Genomic DNA, 24,574 nt, shown 5'->3' on the forward strand with positions numbered 1-24,574 from the left:
TCTTGAGTGAACTAGGAGTAACTTTTAGATCAGCTTTTTCCATGACCAGTACCCTTATACTTTGGGCAAGGATTAAATATTGGACTGATTTGAGATGAATACCTAAACTTTAGCTTGATGCTAGCTCTAGATCTGTACTAAATTAGCTCTTGCATTTATTGGTTTTTTATTGAATTATTGCATCTTAATCTTTCGTTGGTTTTCTTGTGTAAAACAGTCATGCAGAAGTGGTAGGCCTATCATAATAGGATCTAACTCTGCATTTGGTTGGCCTCTGTGCTATAAGTAGTAGAGCTGGGACAGACTGAACAAATTCCCCCTAAAAAACTAAATTTCTAGCAAGTCATTTCAATAAGGCTTATTTCACCAGCATTTTGGTTATCTTGAAAATGCCATTCAGGGAGAAAAGTTCATTAGCATCTAAGCACTGATTGCAATTCTTTGCCTACCAAAAGGGGCTAAGCATAACGTACACACCACTTAAAAAGTACTATCGCAGCTGCAAGGAAATCTGAAAGAAAGGGCATCTGCCATTATAAACCATTGAAAGGGCATCACCTCTCCCACCTGATTATCTCCTAACTATTTCATCATAAACCTAGATAACATTATAAACTTTCTCTTGATTTTTAAACTAGTCTGACTTACACAATTCAGCAAAAAACAAATCTGATTACAATGCAGAGTAGTGTTACTACCCTAATACAGATGGAACACCTGTAAATAATTAGGAATACATAAAGACTAAAGGAGAGCTAGTGCCCATTACACAACTTAGCCCCTCCCATGCAATCGTCTCACAATTTCTAATACCTTCATATTGCCATATGAGGCAGAACAGGCTTATCTCAGCCACAAGCCAGTGGCACGATACTCTCCACCTTAGACTTGTTTTTATAGCCATACTTCTCAGTTCTTGGAGCCAGTGATCCCATATTTGATGTGCTGTTGGAAATAACCTGTATTGACAATCCTGAATTTTAATCAATACATTTTCTCCTTGTCCTTGTCTAATGCTGAAGCCAAACTTCCTCAAACACTATTCTGGCTAGTTAGAGAATGAAGGTTGAAGATGACTTATTTTGAGCAACAACCATGTAGGTTAAGTACAAGTAACACTGGGCTCCAAAGCTAGCATTGGATGATATGCATACTAAGAGACCAAATGTAGAAACAACTCAAACACCTTCCTGTGCCTTACATAAAACTTAATTCTAGTTAGAAAATATTAACTATAATGTTTGTCAGGTCTAAACCAGGAAAGAATATAGACATTGCCATATGCATCACTGCTTTGATGCTATCTATGACAACTTCCTGTCTCAGGCAGTGGTCAATACCATATGCTTCACTGGAAGGCTTGAACCTTTTGTTGTGGCAGAGCTGGCCCCTCGCTGAGGCTTCTTCCTAACTCCTGTTAGTTAGTGGTTGGCCTATGCCCTGATGCATAAAGATTTGTACCTTGTCTATTTTGTTAATGAAGTTATGGGTGTCTATACATATATACATTTTATTTTCTGGGATCTTATTAGGCTGTTTGGTCTCGATGGTGTCCTGCAATAACAAATTCACCAGGTTCACTACCCACTGTGAGGAAATGTTTCCTTCAATCAGTAGTAACTGCCTTTTACTTTCACTACTGAATTCTCCTTTTATTAGGAGAACCCGATTGCTATACCTTTGCTATACCACTATTTGTATAACTATCACTTCCCTTATTCATCTCTCCTCCAAATAGTCCCAATCTTTTCTTCAGTCACATACACACACCCCTTTTATGTTGAAGCCTTTTTATGTCTTATCAGTTTAGGCCCTTGTCTCTGGACACTTTTTTTTAAATGTCATCCCTTCTGAGAGAGGGTGAATTGAAAACCCTCAGGTGAGGGCATATCAAATTACACAATGGCATAACTCAATATTCTCTATCCTGTTCTTTCTACATGTTAACATTGTTGCCTTGCTCCCCTTACACCTAGGACAGAACTTCTAACATCTCGACTCTGTAAGAAGAGGCTTAATCAAACTCTGTAAAGCTATTCAGAATGAGCTAGTTGAATCCTATTCTCTTCCACCCTCCAGCTTGCTGGAGTAATCAGACACTATCTCACAGCTCCTAGCTCCCATATGAAAATTGGGGAACAGCTCTGTGGGATAAACTGCAAAGGGGAGCCCTCTAGGTTGTGGTATGGAGGTGCTCTGTAGGTGTCTTTAAAATTCTGTAGCAGCTGCCTCAACCTCTTCTGTAAAATACTCCACTTAAAAGTTATGAACACTTTATTCTAAAATAAAATAAATCCTGATGATCAATGTTGCCTTTAAAGGAGGCACGGTTTATTAATCCTTACCCAAAGCCTTTAATGAAGCAGAGGTTGTAGGAGGAGTGAGATGGATGTTTTGGTTTACTTTGTAACCTTTTTAAGAGTTTTACCTATCACGCTCTTTGCCTTTATTCACCACTCAACTCTGTTTAAAATATGGAGGAGATAATAACCATAATCCCATGCCTCTGGAAGAAATGTGAAAATATTAAAAATTGAAGGGTTAGAGGCCAGAACCTTAGACGTATTTAAGTGTCAAATCTTGTTGATTTTTTTCAGTGCAAGTTAGGGACCTAAGTAGGTTTGAAGATCTGGGCCTGTATGTGCACTTTAAAATGTTCCCCTTTAAAAAGCTGAGGTGTAAGCTCATAGCCCTGCTGAAGTGGTTTAAAAACTGAATTGAAAAGGAATGGGGGGCAGTAGGGCTGCTCCTGGCCCCATCAGAAAGGCCCATCTAGCCCCAAATTTCTGTTTTCTACTCCTTCCCCGACCCTCGGCCTAAGTTTGTGTAATCAATATTTACTTATTTCTTGGTGGCTGGTCAACTTCAACCTGGACAAACTGAACTGGACACTTTTTTTCCTTTTGAGTTATTTGTATAAGTTGTTGTGTTTAATTTTCTATTACAGTACTCTAATCAAATAAAAATGAATGGAGCTTGTACTTTTCCAGCTGCTGGAATCATTAAATATATTGTGAAATACTGTCTGCACTTTTTTCCTTTAAATTTTTTCCCCAGATTTATCAAAAAACAACTTTAGGGTAAGTAGTGTTTAGATGTTCAAAAAGCTTGTGCCTGAACTTTGCCCACTGCAAGCATTTGGGACTTTGATGTCCAGGGAGGAACATGGTCAGAACAATATCCAGAGTATTTTAATTGTACTCATCTCAACCAGAAAAAGTTTTTGCAGGCAGAAGAGCTAAGCTTGATTAAAACCCCCATTGTTTTGTGGACACAACATGTAGCATCTGCCTAAATCCAGCTTTAATCTGATAAACCATTTTATGATTTAAATTTACCTCTGAATTTTCTCTTTGCTATAATAAAGAGTTGGCCTTGGAATTCACAACTGTCCCTAAGAAAAATGTCAAACCACGTTCCAGAAATTGTGGTCCTGTTTTTTTATTAGTTAAAGAATGAGCCGTTATACATTCAGTCTAATAGAGGAAAGAGTTTTTAATATGGAAGCTAATTTTTGAGCTATCATACTTTGAGCTTGCCAAGCCTAAACATTTAGATGATGGCAGAAAAGAGATTAGACCTGAACTACAATCCTGCTACTAACTATATTAAATAAGCACAATGATTGGCTGTAACATATCAACAAAATGATGATGGCACCACAGAGTTATCCACAACTACCTGACAAAATTAACTAAGACATATCACCACCTCCATTGACTGCAAAACTGTTAACAGGACTCCTCAAAGTCATGTTTTAATGCACACTTTATTCAGCCGTTGTAGTAGAGTTTGGGACCCCCATTCAGGGATGAGCACCCCCTAGTGCTAGGCACTACACGACTCATGGGCTGCATTCAGCCTGCCTGCCATTTTAATCCAGCCCTTGAACTCCCGTTGGAGAGTGAGGTCTGGAGCTTGCCCCGCTCCAGCTGGGGCATAGGGGTGGGAGCTGCTTTATGTGGCTCCCAGAAGCAGTGGCGTGGCATGTCCTGGCTCCGGTTCCTAGGCATAGGGGAAGCCAGGGCCTCCACTCACTGCTGCCACCCTCATAGCTCCCATCAGCCATGAATCATGGCCAGTGGGAACTGCAGGGCCTCTGCCTGTGGACTGGGCAGCATACAGCAGCGCCAGCTGGCCACGCCTCTGCATAGGAGCCATAGAGTGGACATGTCCCTGCTTCTGGGAGCTGCTTGATGTAAGCGCTGGCCAGAGCCTGCACCCCTGAGACACCCCACCCTTGCCCCAGCTCTGATGCCCCTCCCACTTTCCAAACTTCTCAGTCCCAGCCTGGAGCACTAATCTGAACCCCAAACTCCTCATCCCCAGAGCCTGCACCCTCAGCTGGAGCTCAACCCCAATTTCATGAGCATGCATGGCCCGCCATACAATTTCCATACCCAGATGTAGCCCTCAGGCCAAAATGTTTGCCCACCCCTTCACTACACCAAGACAGAACAAAACACCACCCCTGCCCCAAAGAGATCGCAGTCCAGCTATTTGTCTTTGTTGAAGTATTAGCTCGTGGTTTTCCCAGAAACCTGACTCCTATCCACACACAAATTTCTAGCTCAAAGTAAGTTAGTCTTTAAACTGGAGCTAGTTAGCTCAGCTTGACACTAAAAAATTAGGTTGACCTCGGGTTGCCAACTTTCTAATCACACAAAACCGAACACCCTTACCCTGCCCCTTCTCTGAGGCCCCACCCCCACCCTATCCATCGCTTGCTCTCCCCCACACTCACTTTCACCAGGCTGGGGCAAGGTATTGGGGCATGGCAGGGGGTGAGGGCTCCAGGGTGGGGCAAGAAATGAAGAGTTTGGCATGCAGGAGGGGGTTCAGGGTACCGGCTCTGGGAGAGAATTTGGGTGCAGGAGGGGGCTCAGGGCTGGGGTATAGGAGGGGTGAGGGATGTGGGTTCCAAGAGGGGGCTGAGGAGCAGAAGGCACTTACCTTGGGTGGCTCCCAGAAGCAACCAGCATGTCCCTCTGGCTCCTAGGCTCAGGGGCAGCTAAGTGGCTTCATGTGCTGCCCCTGTAACTTTGACAGACCTCAGTCATCAGCGGGCGGGATCAAACCTGGGGCCGCTGGAGCTTAGTGCATGAGCTAAAAGCCAGGTGGCCCTTAACTAAGGCTGTAGAGCAGTAGTTCTCAAACTGTGGGTCAGGACCCCATTTTAATGGTGTCGCCAGGGCTGAAGATAAAGACTGAGCACCACTGTCTGGGGCCAAAGCCCAAGGGCTTCAGCCCTGGGTGGCAGGGCTCAGGCCTTGGCTTCAGCCCTGGGGAGCAGGGCTCAGGTTAGTCCCACTTCCCCAGGGCTGAAGCCCTTGGGTTTGTCTTTGGCCCCCTGGCCCGGGGCGGTGGGGCTCAGGCAAACTCAGGCTTCGGTCCCCCCTCCTGGGGTCTTGTAGTAATTTTTGTTGTCAGAAGGGGGTCGCGGTGCAATTAAGTTTGAGAACCCCTGCTGTAGCGCAAACTCATTAATCTCTTTCTCTAATTCAGGCGTGGGCAAACTTTTTGGCCCGAGGGCCACATCTGGGTGGGGAAATTGTATGCAGGGCCATGAATATAGGGCTGGGGCAGAGGGTTAGGGTGAAGTAGGGGTGCAGGGTGTGGCAAGGGGCTCAGGGCAGGGGGTTGGGGTGCAGGGTACCTCGAGCAGCTCCGGAGTGGCAGCCGTGCACAGCGGGGCAAGGCAGGCTCCCTGCCTGCCCTGGCCCCGCTCTGCTCCCAGAAGTGGCCAGCGTGTCCAGCTGTGGCTCCTGGGTACCCCCCTGGAAGCTCCCATTGGCCGCGGTTCCCTTTTCCTGGCCAATGGGATCTGTGGGGGGGTGCAGGGCCAGAGTAGGCAGGGAGCCTGCCTTAGCCCCACTGTGCCGCGGAGCTGGCAATCCCGCAGGCCAGATTGAAAGCCCTGACAGGCTGGATCTGGCCCATGGACTGTAGTTTGCCCTCCCTTGCTCTAACTGGTCATGGTGCCACTAGATGGGATAGAACACCACCCCTAGGTGTGTGGGTTAACCCCTGCTTGCAGGCACCGCCCCTGCTGCTCCGGTTCCTGGCCAATGGGAGCTGCAGAGTCAGTGCTTGTGGCAGGGGGAATGTGCGGAGTCCCCCTAGCCGCCCCTGCACCTAGGAGCTGCATATGCCGGCTGCTTCCGGGAGCCAAGTGGAGACAGGGCAGGTAGGAAGCCTGCCTTATCCCTGCTGTACCACTGACTGGACTTTTAGTGACCTATTAAAATCTCCTGGATTGCTTTCAATAGTCATCAGGAGATCAATGCCAATTCCGGTAGACTCCTGGTCAATCCGGAAGAGTTGGCAACCCTAGGCTGACCCAGCTACAGGGCCGGCGCTTCTATTAGGCGACCCTAGGCAGTCACCTGGGGTGCCAGGATTCGGGGGGCGGAATTTTGTGCGCTCCCCACGGGGCGCACGGGAGCTTCCGGTTCTGCTCCCATCGCGCCGCTGAAGAAGGACCTTCTGCTGACGTGCCGCGGAAAACAGCGGCAGGCAATTGAGCAGCTCAATGACTGCCGCTGTCGCCTGTGGCATTTCGGCGGAGGGTCCTTCTTCAGCGGTGCGATGGGAGTGGAACTGGAAGCTCCCGCGCACCCCATGGGGAGCGCACAAAATGCCGCCCCCGAATTCTGCCTAGGGCGCCAGAAACTCTGGCGCTGCTCCTGCCCAGCTATGTCGCTCAGGAGGGTGAAAAATCCACACCCCTGAGAGAGGTATTTAAGACCACCTACGCCTGGTCATCACAATGCTAGGACAACAGAAAAAAGCTTCCCTCAATGTAGCTACCGCTTCTTGGGGAGGTGCTATAGCAGAACAGCTGCAACATTTGCTAGTGAAGACATAATCTTAGCCAGCTAGTGCTGCCCGGGGGGACAGAGCCAGTCTCCAGCTGCAGCCTGAGTTACCAATTGCTAATCCAATCGCTCTGCGTAGGCTGTAGCGGGAGTGTTGGTTGGAGGTGTGGTTACTCCCTGTGCTCTCCCAGGGCACCTACTGAGCTTGGCTGCTGGGCCCAGGTTTGCCACGTGCCAATGTTGTGACTGGAAGTTGGCGGCCCCAGGCTAGCGGGACAGGAACACTCTGGGTCCCGCCTGCTGCAGGGGAGCCAAGCCCCAGTAGCTCTGACTGACTGATGTGCTAGCGCAGACCAGCCCCTAGCACTGCTAACAACGCGGATTTGCGCCTGTTGAAGGTGCAGCGCGGGGGGGCTGGGGATCGGAAATGAACCCCCAGGCCTGGGCGCTGAGCGAGGCTGCCGCTCGCGGCGCAGGCAGCAGGTCTGCGGGGCCAGCAGCACGTGGGAAACAAGGGCCCCCGGCAGCCGCACACCGCGTCCCAGCGCTGCGAGCCCCAGCTCAAGGCTCCTGCTTTAAAACCCAGCGCGGGGGGTGGGGCCTGGGGGATTCTCCGGCTCCGCGGAGGCCCCGAGCGCCGCCGGCCGCCCCGCCAATGCCCAGGGCTGCAGGCGCCAGGCGCCTCCGCCCCGTCACTCTCCGTTCCGGACTCGCCCGGGGCGCCACGTGACCGCGGATCCGGCAGCGGTGGCTTAGCTCGGCTGCTTCCCTCCCGCCCGCCCGGCCCGGGAGGTGCATGGGTCCCGCGCCCCGCTGCGAGCGCGCCGCTCCGGGCGGCAGTGGCCACGGCGGGGCCCCGCGGCCGGCGTGCGCCATGGACCTGTCGGTGGGGTACGTGGCCAGGGGCCGGACGCTGCTGACCAGGTGAGCGGGCGGCTGGGGGCTGCCTGGGAGCGTGGCGCTTCGGTGGCCACGGGTGGGCGGGGATCAGGGTACCTGGCGCGAGCGAGGGAGGGAGCACCCCAGTTCTTCGGAGGGCTGGGGACCCGTCACCCCCATGGCTGTCACTGAGGGGCCCTCGCGGAGCCTCCCCGTCGCGCTTCCCACTGAAGCTGCCTGACCTGACTCTTACATCAGGGAGAGTTCAGAGGTTTGGGTTTTAAAATCCCGCCTGCCCCCCACCAGTGCCTGGGACTTGGGGAGCAAACCTGAGCAGCTGATGCTATTTATCATAACGCTGCTCTCCAGTGCATGGGCAGGAGGGTCCCCTGCAGTGTCCTAAGCTCTGCTGTCCCCAGCTGAGCATGATGCACCTAGTAAATGAAACCCAAAAGGAGGAGAAACAAGACTTTTAAATGCGCCTTAAAACTTGTGCGGCTTTTAGAACGGAAAGTATTGCTAGTAATAGGGGTAAGGACATTTTTTTAAGTGGATTTTTTCGGGGGGTGGCGGTGGTGGTAGATATATTTTAATTGGCACTTTGAAGGACTCAGCACTTGACTTTTCTCTCACTTGCGCTGATACAAGGCAGGAGTAATTCCACTGAAGTCCATGGAGTTGGAACCAGCATAAGAACTGTGTAAGAGAGATCAGAATCAAGCCCTCACTGTGCAGATGCCAAGGTTGCCCTGCAACTGGTTAGATGCTCTGACATTTCTCTGGGCAGCCCAAGGCATTTGAAATTTGCCGAAGTGACAGAAAGTTAGAGGCAATGCAAAGGGCTTTTAATCGTCTCTAGGAATTGCATCTGAACAGCGGCAGCAACCACAACAACAAAAGCTTTCAGCCAATGTATTTTTAACCTTCCTGAAACAATTTATTGTTTCTACTAGAGCAGCTCTGCCCATTGGGTCTGTTTCCTTCCACATACTGCATCCATCCAGGCTCATCCCCGTGCCCCTCACCCATGGCTGTATTGCTGCAGGCTTCAGTTCAAAGCAGCTTCTTGTGTGGGGCTGAGGAGACGAGCCAGTGCTGTGTTAACACTTATTTGAGGGTTGGCGGAAACCACTGTTTTCTCTAACACCAGAGAACAGAGTTGTCTCTTTCAGTGTAATATTTTCAGTCATGAGATAGGTGGCCACCTCTGTTTGTGTTGCTAATACACACCCCTGGAGACCTTTGGATCCAGTAATTTCTCTTCCAGGAGGATGTTCATAGTAGTTCAGTTTATTGACTATTTATAGTCAAATGTACTGTGAGAGAGGATTAAAGCAAACTAATTAAAGAGTGACAATAATATCTCGAAGCATTTCTGTTTTGTACTGCAGACATTAAGATTGCAGTAAGCTTAGGCCCCATCCCCTTTAGGATTTGTCGGACTGTGTTTAAAACTTACGGTTAACATAAAAAAAAATTAGAACATTCCTTATGTTCATGCAACACCATTACAAACCCTATTACAATTGTGTCTGAAAACCAGGCTTGAATCCTGCCAAAGGTGGTCTCGGACTGCCACGGTTGATGCTGAAACAGCTCTATCCACACTGACCTCGTCTGCCCTGTAAAAGTTGAATTATTTGATACAACAGTGACTATGACTGAGTGGCTTTCATAGATCAGGGCAAATAGTGACTAGCTGCATTTAATCACAATTAGCTGACATTGAATGTGATATACCTTGGGCTATGCTAACCTGTCAGTCATGGACACTTCACCTCTGTGTGTGTCAATTTTTCTGTATAGCGCTTTGAGATCTTGGGATGAAAAGTGCAGTATAAGAGTTAGGTGTCATCACTATTATTATGGTTAGGATTCTGTAAGCTTGTCTAAATTCTTCATAATTGTGTTTGAACATGATAAAATTTTGTAATGTAAACAAATCCATTTGTGCTAGGTTGGTGTGTGTGGGGGGGAGGGAGTATATGTTATTTAAAATCATTAAGCACAGAACTTCTTATCATGGCAGTATTTATTAATGAGGACAGTCATGTTGATGCATAAGACTAGAAAAGAGCAGACATGCATTTTATTCCTGACTGACACAGCATTACCTGTGAGACTTTGGGCAAAATCTCTTTGTATCTAGATATAGTATAAGACCTTGATTTCTGGTTGTATTAAAATGCATGTTGCTCAAATGAGACCATCTTAGCAAGCGATTGAGGCCAGTCTATATATCTGAGCAGTCCCCATCATTATTTACTACTCTGTCAAGTTTTGTGTCATATACAGACTTCACCAGCAATGATTTAATGTTCTCTCCAAAATAATTGATAAAGATATTGGATAACATTGGGCCAAGAATAGGGATCCCTCTGGAACCCCACTAGAAGCACCCTCTTCACTGATTTTTCAGTGCTAATTTTTTTTAATCAGTCATCATGCAGGACTAAGTCAGATGCCTTACAGAAATCTGTTATGTCAACATGGCTACCTGTGTCAACCAAATTTGTGATCTTAAAAAAATTATGTAATTCTTTATTAATTGTGTTCTGTATCTGTCTTTCCAATATTTTGCCTTTGTAATGTTCCCTTTTTAAATATTGGTATGAGATTAGTTTTTTTCAGTTCTCTGGAATTTCCTTACTCCTTCAATACGTATTTAAAAAAATAATGGTTCAGCGAGCTCCTTGACCAATTCTTATAATTCTCTTGGATGCTAGTTATCCAGTAGTGAAAATTTAAAATATGCAATTATAACAGCTGCTGCGTAACATCCTCCCTAGTAAGTATTTCACTAATACTGTAAAATATGAATACTGCATCCTGCTTCTTTCAAAATATAGAATAGAAATGTGTATTGAATAGGTCTGCCTTTTCTTCATCATGATAGACAATTTTACCGTCTTTATCTAGTATTGGACCAGTGCCATTGGTAGGATTTCATATGTTCCATAGGTTTCATATGTTTCAAAGACTTCCTTGTTATTTTCCTTAACCTTACAAACCAGCAGTTAGAAAATGCAGACAATTGATAAGGGAAGCTGATGGTATCAGTAAAACATCTGTGGTGGTTAGGGCTAAGGATTATTGGATGGAAAGAGCTACAAAAGAATGAAAGTGCTGCTGCTGCTATTTATTTATTTATTAATCAACTTGATTTCTTTTTTTTAGATAGGTGAACATAAAACAAAACAAAAAGAACCTCTCTCCAAATAGTATGTCTTGAGGTTTTAAAGAAATATTCATTTTAAAAGACCTTGTTGATGTTTATAAAGCTCTTTTCAGTTTCTTACTAGACACCAGGGGTGAAAGTAACTTGCAGGACTTAGCGGTACTGCCGGAATCCTGGGAGCGGGGGGGCGGCGCCCAACCGGAGGAGGGGTGGCCTCTCAAGATTTAAAGGCCCTGGGGCATCGGCTGTGGCTGCGAGCCCCAGGGCCTTTAAATCAACGCAGGGCTCAGGGGCAAATTAAAGGGCCTGGGGCTCCAGCCGCTGCAGAGCCCGAGCCCTTTAAATCCTGGCTCCAGCCCAGCTGCTGGAACTGGGGGGGTGGGGGTTAAAGGGCTCTGGGCTCCCTGCAGCCGTGGAAGCTCTGAGCCCTTTAAAGCCCAGCCGAGGAAGCCGGTGCGGCCCGGCACGGCGTGCTGGCTCTTGCCGGTACATTGTACCGGACTGTACTGGCTTACTTTCACCTCTGCTAGACACAGAGTGCTGTCAAATGCTGAAAGGATGCAAACTGAAAAAACAATTTTTTGTTTTGCTATTTATGATGTCTAAAAGCAATCTTTTTAAGTGTTTCTGGTAACTACACTAAGTATTCATTTTCCAGGCACAAATGTGTGTTTTCATGTTGATATCCCTTCAACCACTTTCCTAACATGGTTAAAACTAGCCCAGCTTGGTGCCTTGTTTTTCTTAGTGAAACTTTAAAAATATTTTTTCTGATTTCGCTGCCCCCCCCCCCGCCCCCCGATGTTTCTGAAGCTCTCTTAGCATCTTTGTAATTCTGGACTGAACTCCTCCCCCCTCCTTTTTTTAATTGAACCATAAAATCAGTCACTATGTAATAAACCTAACCTTTGGGCTTCAGTGCGTAAAATCTGTTTTTACTTGCTTACCTGGGAGTGGTACTGTACTGCTCTTCTAGACTTGAAAATTACTTCTGCACTCTTGCTGTTTGAGAAGAGGGTTGGTTCTGCAAATCACATGAGTTTTGTGGGGGTATACTTCATGCAACATACAGTACGTTATAGAATTCAGAACTGTAAGTACACTATACATTGCATATAGACCAGATCAAAGAAGATCAGATATGAATGAATGCATGTTTGAAAACTTTAAATATGTATTTTCAAGTGTCAACCAAGACTGGGAAATTGCTATCCTAATATATAACTTTGGATATTGAAAATACTTTTCTGAAAGTCTAATGGGAGCAAGAGAACATGTTACTTTTTTTGTACTTACAAATGAAATTGTCTTTAATTAGAAAAAAAATGTACAAGTTAAGTCCAGATCTTTAAGACTTGAACAGGAAGTCAGCACTTGCTGCATTTGAAATAAAGGTGAGGAAGTGTGAGAAGAGAAGGGGAAAGAAAAGTTCCTCATTTTTTTTCACTCTCCATCAGTTTCTACAAGTGAATTGAATGTGCTACTATATATGACACCAAATAATGTGTACATCTCGTTTATACTTAAAACATGATGTTTTGGTGTGTTTGGAGATGTTTGGTTTTACAGTGAATTTAGTGCTTGTAAAAAGTGCCCAACTGATGGGCCCATAAACTAAAAATATACTTATGCACAGGAAGTGAAAGTGCAGGTTTTCTCACGCTGCTTTGTCATTATGCTTCAAAGCATAGACCTTTGGTCTTTGAGTATTTTTCTATAGGGGTTTAAAGGTTAAAGGAAGATTGTGGTTTATATAAACAAAATGGTTCAATATGTTTAGATTTAATAAATAGATATTTAAAAAAAATTGCTAATCTCTATAATGAATACAAAATCACTTTATTGGGCGGAGGTATTTTGGAGAATAGTCGTTTAAATGCTGTGTTGAGATGTGCAGTTGGGATAGCATAGTGTGATGAAATAGGTTTGGAAACTACACTGTAATAGGAGAATGTCTCTTCAATTTTACTATTAAAAACTTCATTCCAGTTTGTATAGACCTCTAAGTCAAACAGAGATCTGTGAGATGAATCTGTAATATATGTAAAGTGTCTGCCAAGACATTCTGTGGGTTTCTAATTAACATATTATTTATGGCAGACGTATGATGGCTCAACCAGATTCAGATCTAGAAGAGGATGCTCTAAAGGAGGATTTGAAGTTTTACTTCATGAACCCATGTGAAAAATACAGAGCCAGACGCCAAATCCCATGGAAACTGGGTTTGCAGATTCTAAAGATAGTTATGGTTACCACACAGGTATGTTCTTACAAAAAATAACACATGTAGGCGGAGCAGCAAATCAATGATCTTGGAGTGTTGCTTCCCTTGGTTACTCTTTAACGATCTAAACTTCCTTCCTGGAAAAAAAATCCAAGATCAGAGGTGAGGAAAGAACATTCTTAAAGGAGTAGGAGTGCATGTGGTGGGAGGAAACAATAATATAAACTAAACAGGGTGACCAGACAGCAAGAGTGAAAAATTGGGACATGGGGTGGGGGGTAATAGGAGCCTATATAAGAAAAAGCCCCAAATATCGGGACTGTCCCTATAAAATTGGGTCATCTGGTCACCCTAACTAAACTCCTAAATGTTCTTTGGTCACCACCTTGGTGCTAACTGGAGCGATTTCAGTGAGGGATTAAGAGTGAAATAGTAGGTCACATACTGCCAAAGACATTTGTTTCAAAACAATTTTTTCCCCCTAAATCAAGCACCTCATTGTGGATCACATGGTTCTGAATTGTTTGGCTTCATTGGCAGTGCTGTGGCATGCTCTTTGCGCCTTCTGCTCTTCACTGCACATAACCCCCACATCCCCTGAGGCCAATGTATTGGTATTGTCACCAGAGTGCCAATCCAGCAACTGCAAAGCCTGCATTATGAATGTAGCCAGCAACTCTGAATGTTTGGTTTGTATTTGCAAATGCTCTTCTGATTGGCAAGAGCGGATTGTTGACTAGGCAGTTAAAATCCTGAGCCACTCTCTCTCCCCAAGTGATTGATTACAGACAGTGCATTATTTTGGATACATAGTCAAATCAGCAATTTGTTTTGATCTCTAAAATGCAGGAATCTCAAGTGTGAGATTTAACAAAGTGGCATTAAATATATAGCTCTGAAATACAGTAACTCCTCACTTAACTGTCCTCCCGCGTAATCTTGTTTCAAACTTACGTTGCTGCTCAATTAGGGAACATGCTCATTTAAAGTTGTGCAATGCTCCCTTTATAATGTTGTTTGGCTGCCTGCTCTGTCCACTGCTTGTAAGATTCTTTGGAAGATCAGTGACTTTACAAGGGAGCATTGCACAAGTTCCTCCTCTCCCTCCCTCCCAGCGCTTCCCAGGTGCTTAAGACTTTCTGGAAGGGAAGGAGAGGAGCTCGGAAGCGCTGCGTCTCCACTCCCCCCTTGCCCGCCAGAGAAAGTCCTAAGCACGAAGTGCTGGGAGGGAGGAGGAGGAGCGGGGAAGCATGGCATCTCTGCTCCTGCCCCTCCCTCCCAGAAAGTCCTAAGCGCCGCCAAACAGCTGTTTGGCAACACTTAGAACTTTCTGGGGCGGGGGGGTGGGGGAGGAAGGACCAGGGATGCGGCATACTCCGGAGAGGAGGTGAAGTGGGGGTGGGAAGAGGTGGGCCTGGAGTGGAGCGGAGATGGGAAGAGGCGGGCCTGGAGCATCCCCCGATGCCTGTTCTTCTCTGGGGAAGCTGCTGCTGCAACAGGGCTTTCTAGCGTCCTTGCCTACAGTGGGCTGTGCCTGTGTGGGGTAAGCCAGGGGACTTCCCAACCTCAGTACAGTATGTAATGCCTTTTGTCTGTCCCCCAAACATTTCCTTGGCACCTAACCCCCAGCAAATACATTAAATCTTAGGGGAAAATTGGATTCACTTAAAGTTGCATTTTTCAGGAACATAACTACAATGTTAAGCAAGGAGTTACCGTATACACTGAGCTGCAGGGGTCAATGTCTGAAATTAACAGACTTGCCGGAATCAAGCAATTACCTATGGATAATATCCTCCAGAGCCCTTCTAGCCAGAGAGGGTGATCTCAGCCTTTCTTTAAAAAAAAAAAAAAAAAAATTCTCCATCAATGCAAACATCAGTGCAGGAGTAGCAGTGGAGGAAGTACTACTGTAGACAGAGCTCCAGGCAATGGTTGGTATTCTAACTATGCTGTCTAGACAAGACAGGCTAAAATGACACCAGTAACTGAAGTCCTGTATACACTAGTGCTCCTGCAATTGCTAGTGGAGCTTTGCTGCTGTTGAGAACGGTGGGTGAGGTGGCACGGGGGAGACTAGTATGGGCACAGCCATGATGCACCAATTCCACCAAGGTTTTTTCAGAATATTATCACAAGCTAAGAGGTAATATTGTCTTGATTCTACTGAGCTGTTAGTCAAAGCCTTTTCCCATCGTCCAGGTCAGGGAGACACCGGTTATTACACTACCTTCTAGCTCTTATACACAGGGGCTTAATCATGAGTGGGATGAGGCAACGCACAGCTTCAAAGCCCATCCCCTAATCCATCCTATACCCTTCACCACCACTCAAAGTCCATCCTAACCCACAAGCATTAGTGCCTGTGCTGGTGATTAAACTTCTGGATTGCCATGTTTACTGTCCCAGTCTCTCCTCTGCTTGGTCTCTGTGTTGGACCTGACTCTCCTGGGGCAGAAGAGATGCAGTGCTGATTTGCTTTCTGAGGCCACCGCCAGTTCAGGTACTGGGGCTTTTTTGGCACCTTTCAGCAGTGAAGTGGCTGTCACTTCTGGTCCATGTTCAGCAGCTGATTGGGTAGCCAGGGTGAGGAAGCAAAAGAATCACTGAAGGGAAGTACATTGCTACTTAAAGGGGGCAGTCTTGCACACTTGTAGCAGGCATATGGGCAGGCCCTAATGAGCATCCTTGAGTTTTGGAATGAGGCCAAGCTCCTTAGGGGTGACGTTGGTGTACTTTATGCTTATTCTTACAAGAGTGTCCCTGTCACTAGCTGTCTGACACTGAGCATCCACTGAATTTCAGTATGTTAAGCCTGTTAATTGGAGTGGCTCCTTCCATATGGTAAGGTGAAGGCAATTTGTCCTTTCTCTGCTGGATTGCAGAAGTGACTTCTGTCCAAGTATCAGTATATTTTAGTGCAAAGTTGTTTTAGAGCCCCCTAAGGATTTCACATGCCCCCCAAATCAAGACTGACAGCCTTTTTTTTTCTTCTTTCTTTTTCCCTTACAGTTCTCAGGGGAAAGGCTTTAATTTACTGATATTAGAATCATAGCTAGAAATTGCCATGAATTCATTCATAGGACTTATGTTAACAGCTTTGCAATCCAAAGAGCATCTAAGTAGAACTCCTGCTAAATCCCCTGAAGAATCTTGCAAACTTTTTGGCCAGAATTCAACACTAGTTCTAAAGGCTGTGTGGATATAATCAGACACTGATGACCTGGAAACCCCTGTTCTGGTCATCCTGGCTGCAACCTGCCACATTACATAAATAGTTCACTGTGAATAGCATTGCTTTGTGTACTTGTTTAGCCCAGAGATAACTAGTTACCATCTAGGAGAGACAAGAAAGTACTCATTGGAGGAAAAAAAATAGATTTTATTTTTATATTTAAAGAGAGCCTGTCAGACAGTAAATTCAGATTTCATATACTGTTAATGCTGGGAACAAGAGTAGGGGCTTGCTTACCTTTTAGTGGGGATTTCTTTGTACTCTCCCTCTCCTCCCTCGTTCGGTTGGTTTCTTGCAGATCTTGAAAAGTTATACATGGCCTAGCCTAAGAACTAAACCTTCATCACCTTGAAATGAAAACTAGGGAGGAAGAGACAATGCTCTGGTGGGACCCTGGGTCCCTTACACCCTTGCTGTGGGGTTTAGGGAGAGTGCTAGGATTCCTATCACTGGGGATCTCTGTTCAGAGGGTCCATTTCTGTATTGGCCTTTGACTTACAGAAGGGATATGGGGAATCTCTGCTAGTTTACATAAATCTCCATGAACAACTTCAGCCCCTGCCTCTGCTGCTAATTATAGCTTCCCCAAGCAGCACCTTTATGCAATTAACTTCATTTTTGTCACTTTCAGTGGTGCCCATGGGCTTCTGAATAGTTTTTGTTTCATTCTGGTGCAGTGCTTAGCAGCAGACAAATGAGAGAAGTCTGCAGGCTCAGGAAGACAGCCTCCTTAATGCAGTTCTGTCTTGAGGCTAGTACTCTTTTTCTTCAGTGAAAGGTTAGATTATGCAGAAACAGATGGGCCCAAACACTTCATATTTGTCACTAACAAGTAAGAGAGTTTATTTTTCAAGCTCTGGGTTTCTTCCTTTGCTCTCTCCTTTTTCTGCTCCTCCACTGTGAGATTCCAATTACCGTACTTCTTTCATGCCAAAATATATGTGGAGTAAACACTTACATTTTTCTTATGAAAATTGTTTTTAAAAGGGGTGTTAGTGTGATGATAGGAAACTGGCTCAGTAAAAATAGCAAGTTTTTGATCAATAGCTCTGTCCCTATGTGTATTCAGATTCTTATCTTCTTGCATTACAGACAAAAAACATTTTTTAAATATTGTTATCTATAAAGGCTCTGCATTGCTATGGATTAGCTGACTGGATTCTGTTCTGTCTCCTGCATCATCAACAAAATTGTCAGCTAAATTCTAATTATAGAAACCTTATTACTGGTGATGTAAGTGACAAAACACAGCTTGACATTCAGATCTCAGGGTGAGTTAGAAAAAACCAAGCAGATTTCATAAGGAAGTGTTTGTGTGATAAACTTGAAACGACATTATGTTGTTTATCAACTTGATTTACTATAATTGTACTTTTAATCATCAAAGCTCTTCAAATTCAAAGTGATTTTTTTAGATTTGAATGACATCTCCTACTCAGGGAAGGCATGAGGTGAATGAATTGCTTTTGCATTTTCCACACAAAACTCTTAGCTTTGCCGATTTAAAATAGTTTCAAGCGCTTGCACTATGAATACAGTTACTGTGCATGTAGTTAAAATAAGTGAAAATGCATCTCCTGGGCTGTACTCAATAATGATTATGCGCTAAGAGGCTAAGCTCCAAAATAAAGTAGTAGGAGTTTCAGTATTTCATGGCATGCATGTCAGTGAAGTAAACGGTATTTTTCATTTCCTTGTTTTCAGCTTGCATCAGCTTATGCAAAGTGGGATTTTGTTTTCCAGGCTTTGGCAAAAGAGACCCTTTACTATTCTTTTGTGATCTTATATTGTAATTAGGGCTGTCAATTAATCACAGTTAACTCATTAGCAGTATTTTATGTTGTAATTGAACTCAAAGTATATATAATTTTTTTTATTACAAATTATAATTGCACTGTAAAAATGATAAAAGAAATAGTATTTTTCAGTTCACCTCATACAAGTACTGTAGTGCAGTCTCTTTGTCATGAAAGTGCAACTTACAAATGTAGTTTTTTTTGTTTGTTTGTTTTTTTACATAACTGCACTCAAAAACAAAACAATGTAAAACTTCAGAGCCTGCAAGTCCACTCAGTCCTACTTCTTGTTCTGCCAATCCATAAGGCAAACAAGTCTGTTTACATTTACAGGAGATAATTCCACCCTCTTCTTATTTACAATGTCAACAGAAAGTGAGAACAGGTATTTGCATGGCACTTTTGTAGCCGGCATTGCAAGGTATTTATGTGCCAGATACACTAAACATTCATATGCCCCTTCGTGTGTCAGCCACTATTCCAGCAGACATGCTTCCATGCTGCTGATGCTTGTTAAAAATTAGTGCGTTAATTAAATTTGTGACTGAACTTCTTGGGGGAGAATTGTATGTCCCCTGCTCTGTTTTACCTGCATTCTGCCATATATTTCATGTTATAGTAGTCTTGGATGATGACCCAGCACATGTTCATTTTAAGAACACTTTCACTCAGATTTCACAAAACGCAAAGAAGGTACCAATGTGAGATTTCTAAAGATAGCTACAGCACTTGACCCAAGGTTTAAGAATCTGAAGTGCCTTCCAAAATCTAAGAGGGATGAGGTGTGGAGCATGCCTTCAGAAGTCTTAAAAGAACAACACTCCAATGCAGAAACTACAGAACCCGAACCACCAAAAAAGAAAATCAACATTCTGCTGGTGGCTTTTGACTCAAATGATTAAAATGAACATGCGTTGGTCTTCACTGCTTTGGATTGTTATCGAGCAGAACCCGTCATCAGCATGGACACGTTCTATGGAATTTTGGTTGAAGCATGAAGGGACATATGAATCTTTAGTGCATCCGGCAGATAAATATCTTGCAACACCCGCTACAATAGTGCCACGAGAATGCCTGCCTGTTCTCACTTTCATGTGACATTTGTAAACCAGAAGTGAGCAGCATTATCTCCTGCAAATGTAAATAAACTTGTTTGAGCGATTGGCAGAACAAGAAGTAGGAATGAGTGGATTTGCAGGCTCTAAAATTGTAATTATTTTATTTTTGAATGAATGCAGGCTTCTTTTTGGTCTGGTACTGACACAATACAGAAACTTTTTACTTTGCAATTTGTGCTAATTATAACTTGAAGATGTTAATTGCTGTGTTTACTATCATTAGTATGTTAATGATGGAATTGTATTCTAACTTGAATTTTTAAAATTTTTTTTAGCTTATTCTTTTTGGTTTGAGTAACCAGTTGGTGGTTTCCTTCAAAGAGGAGAACACTGTTGCCTTTAAGCATCTGTTTCTGAAAGGCTACTCAGGGGTTGATGAAGATGATTACAGTTGCAGTGTATACACACAGCAGGATGTTTATGACAGCATTTTTTTTGCAATTAATCAGGTAAGTGTTTTGTGTGTTTCTATATATAATAAACAGCATGAGTACTGCTTAAAAGTCACAGCCAATAAGATGTTGTTCAGTTTCCATTTTCTGTTCTGGTTAGTTTCATTCAGATTGCAAATGTCCTAACTGGTCATCTGATTAAAGTAAACAGTCAAAGTTAATGTTTCTCTTCTTAGCCAGAAGGCCTGGTGTTGATTTTCATGTATATGCTTAATCTTCATTTTTTGACTTAGTCACAACACAAACAAGAAAGTTGTTCTTATAAGATTATTAATTTCCAAACTTGCTGTGACAGATGAATTGAGTTTTACTCTACGTAGAAATGAACCTGAATATAGATACATTCCAAAAATTCATGCTTACAGCTATAGTGAATCACAGCTTTGTAGCATCATTACCAGAAGTCTCAACATGGGAATGTAGTACTTCCAGGAATAAAAGGACAGAGCCTTAAGTTTAGTATGGTATTTTAAAAGGAATTTGGATGATATGATAAACAACTCCCTTAAATAATTGTTTAAAAATATAAAATTCCAGCAAACAGTTTGTGTTAACATGCACATAAAATAGAAAATGATGGGAAAACAAAAGGTTATGCTTCTGTAGAAAATAAAAACATGGAAGTCCTTTCTTGTTTTAAAAAAATAAATAAATAAAAATCACATGAGGGCCAGGTCTTTTCTGTGGTCCACTACAGTTCAGAAGTGTGGAGCTTTAAGTCACCCTTACTTGAGCCTGCCCAGTTTGAAGACCTATGGGCACTTGTCCAATTGAGGCTCAATTTAGAGCAGCTTTAGGGCTGCTCAGCATTTTGCAGAGGGTATGTCTACACTACGGGATTAGTCCGATTTTACAGAAACCGCTTAGTCCCCAATGCAGCCAATATAGCAGTCAGGAATTGGTGGAAAGCGAAGGCCATACCCCTTCTCCTTTGGCCATGCCCCCACTTCAGGGCTCTTTGCCTCCTGGCAACCCCCAAAACAATGGGAAATCTTCAGCAGAGCAAATCCACTGTTTCTGTTCAAATAGGCAGAATAAGCAGTGGGTCTGGCCTGTGTTGTGTAAAATAGTGACTGAATTTTCTTCTATTGTGTTGCTTTTAATCTGTTGTTTCTTTGCTTTTTATCTCTCCTTCTTGGTTTACTACTTCCTTCCTTTCTTCCTTCTTTTGTAGACACTAAGGCTGATTTGAAGCCCCAGCTAGAAGACTAGTGAAAGGATAGATTTATTTCATCGAGCAGGAGTCAAGTATGCGATACAGGCATCAGATATAAAGGTCTCTTTGTATGACGTCTATATTCTATAAATGTAGACATTTGTAGAGGAGTTTTTTTTTCCAGTCACTGTGGCTTAGGTTTGTTAGGGCTTTGCAGGTTTTCGGGCTTTAACCCCTTTGGTTGAGTGACTTCAACTTGTTGTTTGGCACATATATGTGGCTGAGATTATCCAAAAAGAGGCCAGTTATTGTGGGTACCCAAACTGAGACTTTGAAAGGGCTTGGCTTGGCTTTTTTTTTTTAAATTCCCAGAGGTTGTGTTCTGCACTTCCTGAAAATCAGGCCCCTTGTAGATGTCTCAATTTGGGCACCCAAAATCACTAGCTTCTTCTTAAAAACCTTGGCCATGTGTATCCAGTAACTCCAAGGCAACAGCATGCAGCCTTCCTATAGTTGAAAAGTAATAATTAAGTCTTGCATAACTGTGGAGGACTAAATGCGTAACGGACAGTCCCCATGATATCTGAATGTTTTTTGCAATGAAAAAAATGAAAACGCCTGCGGGAGGTCCACCGAAGCTGCGGGACCAGCGGACCCTCCACAGGCATGCCGCCAAAGGTTGCTGGCCTGCCGCCCTCCCGGCGACTGGCAGAGTGCCCCCCGCGGCATGCCGCCCCAAGCACGCGCTTGGCGTGCTGGGGCCTGGAGCCGCCCCTGACTAGATCATTGGTTCTCTCCACATTTCTGAGAATAAGTATTAGACAGAACATACCCTCTCTGCTGATTTTTCTTACATTTTCTGTCTAATATGGGTATTTTTATTATAGGGAAATTATGTCAAAAAGATGTTCTGTTATCAGATGTAACAAGTGTAGTTTCGTGGAGCACCAAGATGATATGTTTGCCTTCAAAGCAACACAGGGTTCTGCAGACTGCTCATTCTCAACATGCTGGCATTTTTTTTTATTATTTTTTTTTAGGGACCTTCCTTTAATTTCCTGTTCTAGTGATCCAGTCTGTAGGTGATGAATTCATGGATCACCATGGCTGGGTAATTCATTCATAAGGAGGATAGCTAACTGTAGGTGTGTGTGCCGGGGGAGGGGGGGGAACCACTGCTAGAGATGGTATCTAGGTACAGTGAGGAGTTCAGAGGACCCCTAATTTGCATACCATCTTAACAATTGGAGGACTGATTCCTTCGATAGATGGAGACGTAATGGTGTTGATTGATTTCTCATATTTTTCTCTTCCACTAACTTGGTTTTGTTACCTAGACTTACCTTCATTCATCATCTTTTAATCCAGGCATTGTTCTCACATGGGTACTGAGACGGCTGCAAATGGTACTGTCTGCATTTGACCTAAAGAAGATGTGGCGCTGAGTAGTGTTGGCATGTTACTGGGTTTGAGTCCATGACCTCTTCTGGTGGCTTTAGTGGGCATTGAATAGCAGGATGGAAAGAGCCTTGTGGAGCACATTTAAAGGAGAGCCCTGCATGTAAATATGCAGTTTCCATAACCATTTGAGGACTGATTTATGCTGCAGCTGACACTTACCAGACCTTCCAAGTGTGCCAGCAGTGTTCCATGATGACCTGTGTGGAATGTTGTCCATGGGAAGTAGGAGAATTGTTCTAACACCAGGTTGGGATGTGTCTGGGGTGTTGTCAAAAGTAAGCTGATATCTAAGGGTATGTCTATACTGGCAGAGTTGCAGCACTGCTCAGAGAGTGCTGAAGGGAAACCGCTGTTGTGTGTTCACACTGTCAGGTGCCTGTGCAATAGTGTGTTCACACTTGCGGCATTTGCAGCGGTATTCAGAGTGGTGCATTCTGGGAAGCTATCCCACAGAGCATCTCTTTCTCTTCTGCCGCTAAGAGTTGTGGGAAGACAGAGGAGGTCGGGGGTATCTTGGGTCTGTCCCAATGCCTTGTGATGCATTGCTTCGCATCCCAGCAATCCCTGTGCTTCTGTCCACATTTGGTGTCATCTTTCAACAGTTTGCGTACTGCGCGCTCTGCCTCTTCGGTCTGCAGGAATGGATCCCAAACTGTTGACCAGTATGCTGCTTGCTCTGACCAACACGTCACAAGTGGCAGTGGAGTTGTACCTTAAACTACAAAGGCAAGAGGAGTGCAGCATTGATCTCAGCTGGCTACTCCAGACTGCTACCGATTGGTCGCTAACCAGTTCAGAGTGGGAAAGTCTACCGTTGGACTCCTGTTGATTGGAAGTATACAGGGCCATTAATCGCATCCTGCTCTGAAAGACCGTGACTCTGGCCAACGTGCATGACATTGTGGATGGCTTTGCACAAATGGGCTTCTCTAACTACAGAGGGGCGATAGATGGCATGGATATAACCACTGAGTACATTAATTGGAAGGGGTATTTCTCAATGGTTCTCCAGGTGCTTGTGGATCACCGTGGGTGTTTCACGGACATTAACGCAAGCTGATCTGGAAAGGTGCATGATGCACGCATCTTTCGGAACACTGGCCTGTTCAGGAAGCTGCAAACAGGGACTTTCTTCCTGGACCAGAAGATTGTAGGGGAAGTCAAAATGCCCATTGTGATCCTGGGAGACCCCACCTACCCTTAATTACATGGCTTATGAAGCCATACACAGGGCAACTTGACAGCAGCAAGGAGCGGTTCAACAGGCTAAGTAAGTGCAGAATGACTGTGTGCACCTTTGGCCGTTTAAAGGCCCACTGGTGCTGCCTCTATGGGAAGTTGGACTTGGCCGATGACAGTATTCCAATGCTTATAGCCACACGTTGTATGCTGTAATATTTGTGAAGGGAAGGGTGAAAGCTTCACTCAGGGCTGGACTGCTGAAACTCAGCGCCTGGAGGCTGAGTTTGAACAGCCAGAGACCAGGGCTATTAGAGGGGTGCAGCGTGGGGCATAAGGATCAGGGATGCCCTGAGGCAGCAATTTGAAGTTGAAGGCCACTAATATTTGTTGCTATGCTTGAGAGTGCAGTGCTTGTAATGCTAGGAGGTGATTGTGATTGGGGCAGACGATGCAATATAAAGGTTTAACATAACTGTCTGTTGCTTTGCAGGACTCTGTTTGCTTTCAGTTAATAGAATAAAGATGGCTTTCAAACTAACACAACACTTTTATTAAAAAAAACAACAACCGGAGGAGAGAGTCAAACAAACACATCAGCATTGAGGGAGATGGCGGCGGGGGAGGAAAGGGAAGGAAAGGTCCCAGGAGGAGGTGGTGTCCCAGGACGGCTAAAGATTTGTGTATATCCAGGGATCATATCCAGCCTTCTCTTTTGGAGTACAATGCAGCGGGTACTGTACTTCAGCAGGGCCAAACTGCAGAGGGATGGGTGTTGAGTGCAGTGGGTACTGGGAGTCTGCAGTGCTAGACTGTGACAGGGGAGGAGTGGAATGCTGTGGTTATAGACTGGAGCCAGGAGGTTGATAAGGTGGAGGGGGGTGTCTGGGGGGAGCATGGGAAAGAGCGGCTTCTTCTTGCTGTCCCGCCACTCCTTCAGTTCTTCTTTTTCAGCTGCAGAGTGCATCATAACGTCACACAGAAAGTCCTCCTTAGTTCGTCGTGGACGCTTTCTAATTCTGCGCAGCCGTTCAGCTGGCGATAACAAAGAGGGAGGCTATGCTCCCAAAGTCATCTC

General features: G+C 44.6%; 1 protein-coding gene across 1 annotated transcript in view; it reads left to right on the top strand.

Moving 5' to 3' along the window:
- Positions 1-7,426: 7,426 nt before the first annotated feature.
- MCOLN2 (mucolipin TRP cation channel 2) overlaps positions 7,427-24,574 on the top strand; it is a 40,877-nt gene continuing 23,729 nt past the window's right edge. Inside the window, exons 1-3 of the mRNA XM_039485798.1 lie at positions 7,427-7,742; positions 12,976-13,135; positions 19,524-19,697. Of these exons, the coding sequence (XP_039341732.1) occupies positions 7,615-7,742; positions 12,976-13,135; positions 19,524-19,697 (462 nt within the window). The 5' untranslated portion in view covers positions 7,427-7,614. The remainder of the gene's footprint in view (positions 7,743-12,975; positions 13,136-19,523; positions 19,698-24,574) is intronic.

Source organism: Mauremys reevesii, linkage group 8 (assembly GCF_016161935.1).
Source record: "Mauremys reevesii isolate NIE-2019 linkage group 8, ASM1616193v1, whole genome shotgun sequence".
In the NCBI taxonomy this organism is placed as follows: domain Eukaryota; kingdom Metazoa; phylum Chordata; order Testudines; family Geoemydidae; genus Mauremys; species Mauremys reevesii.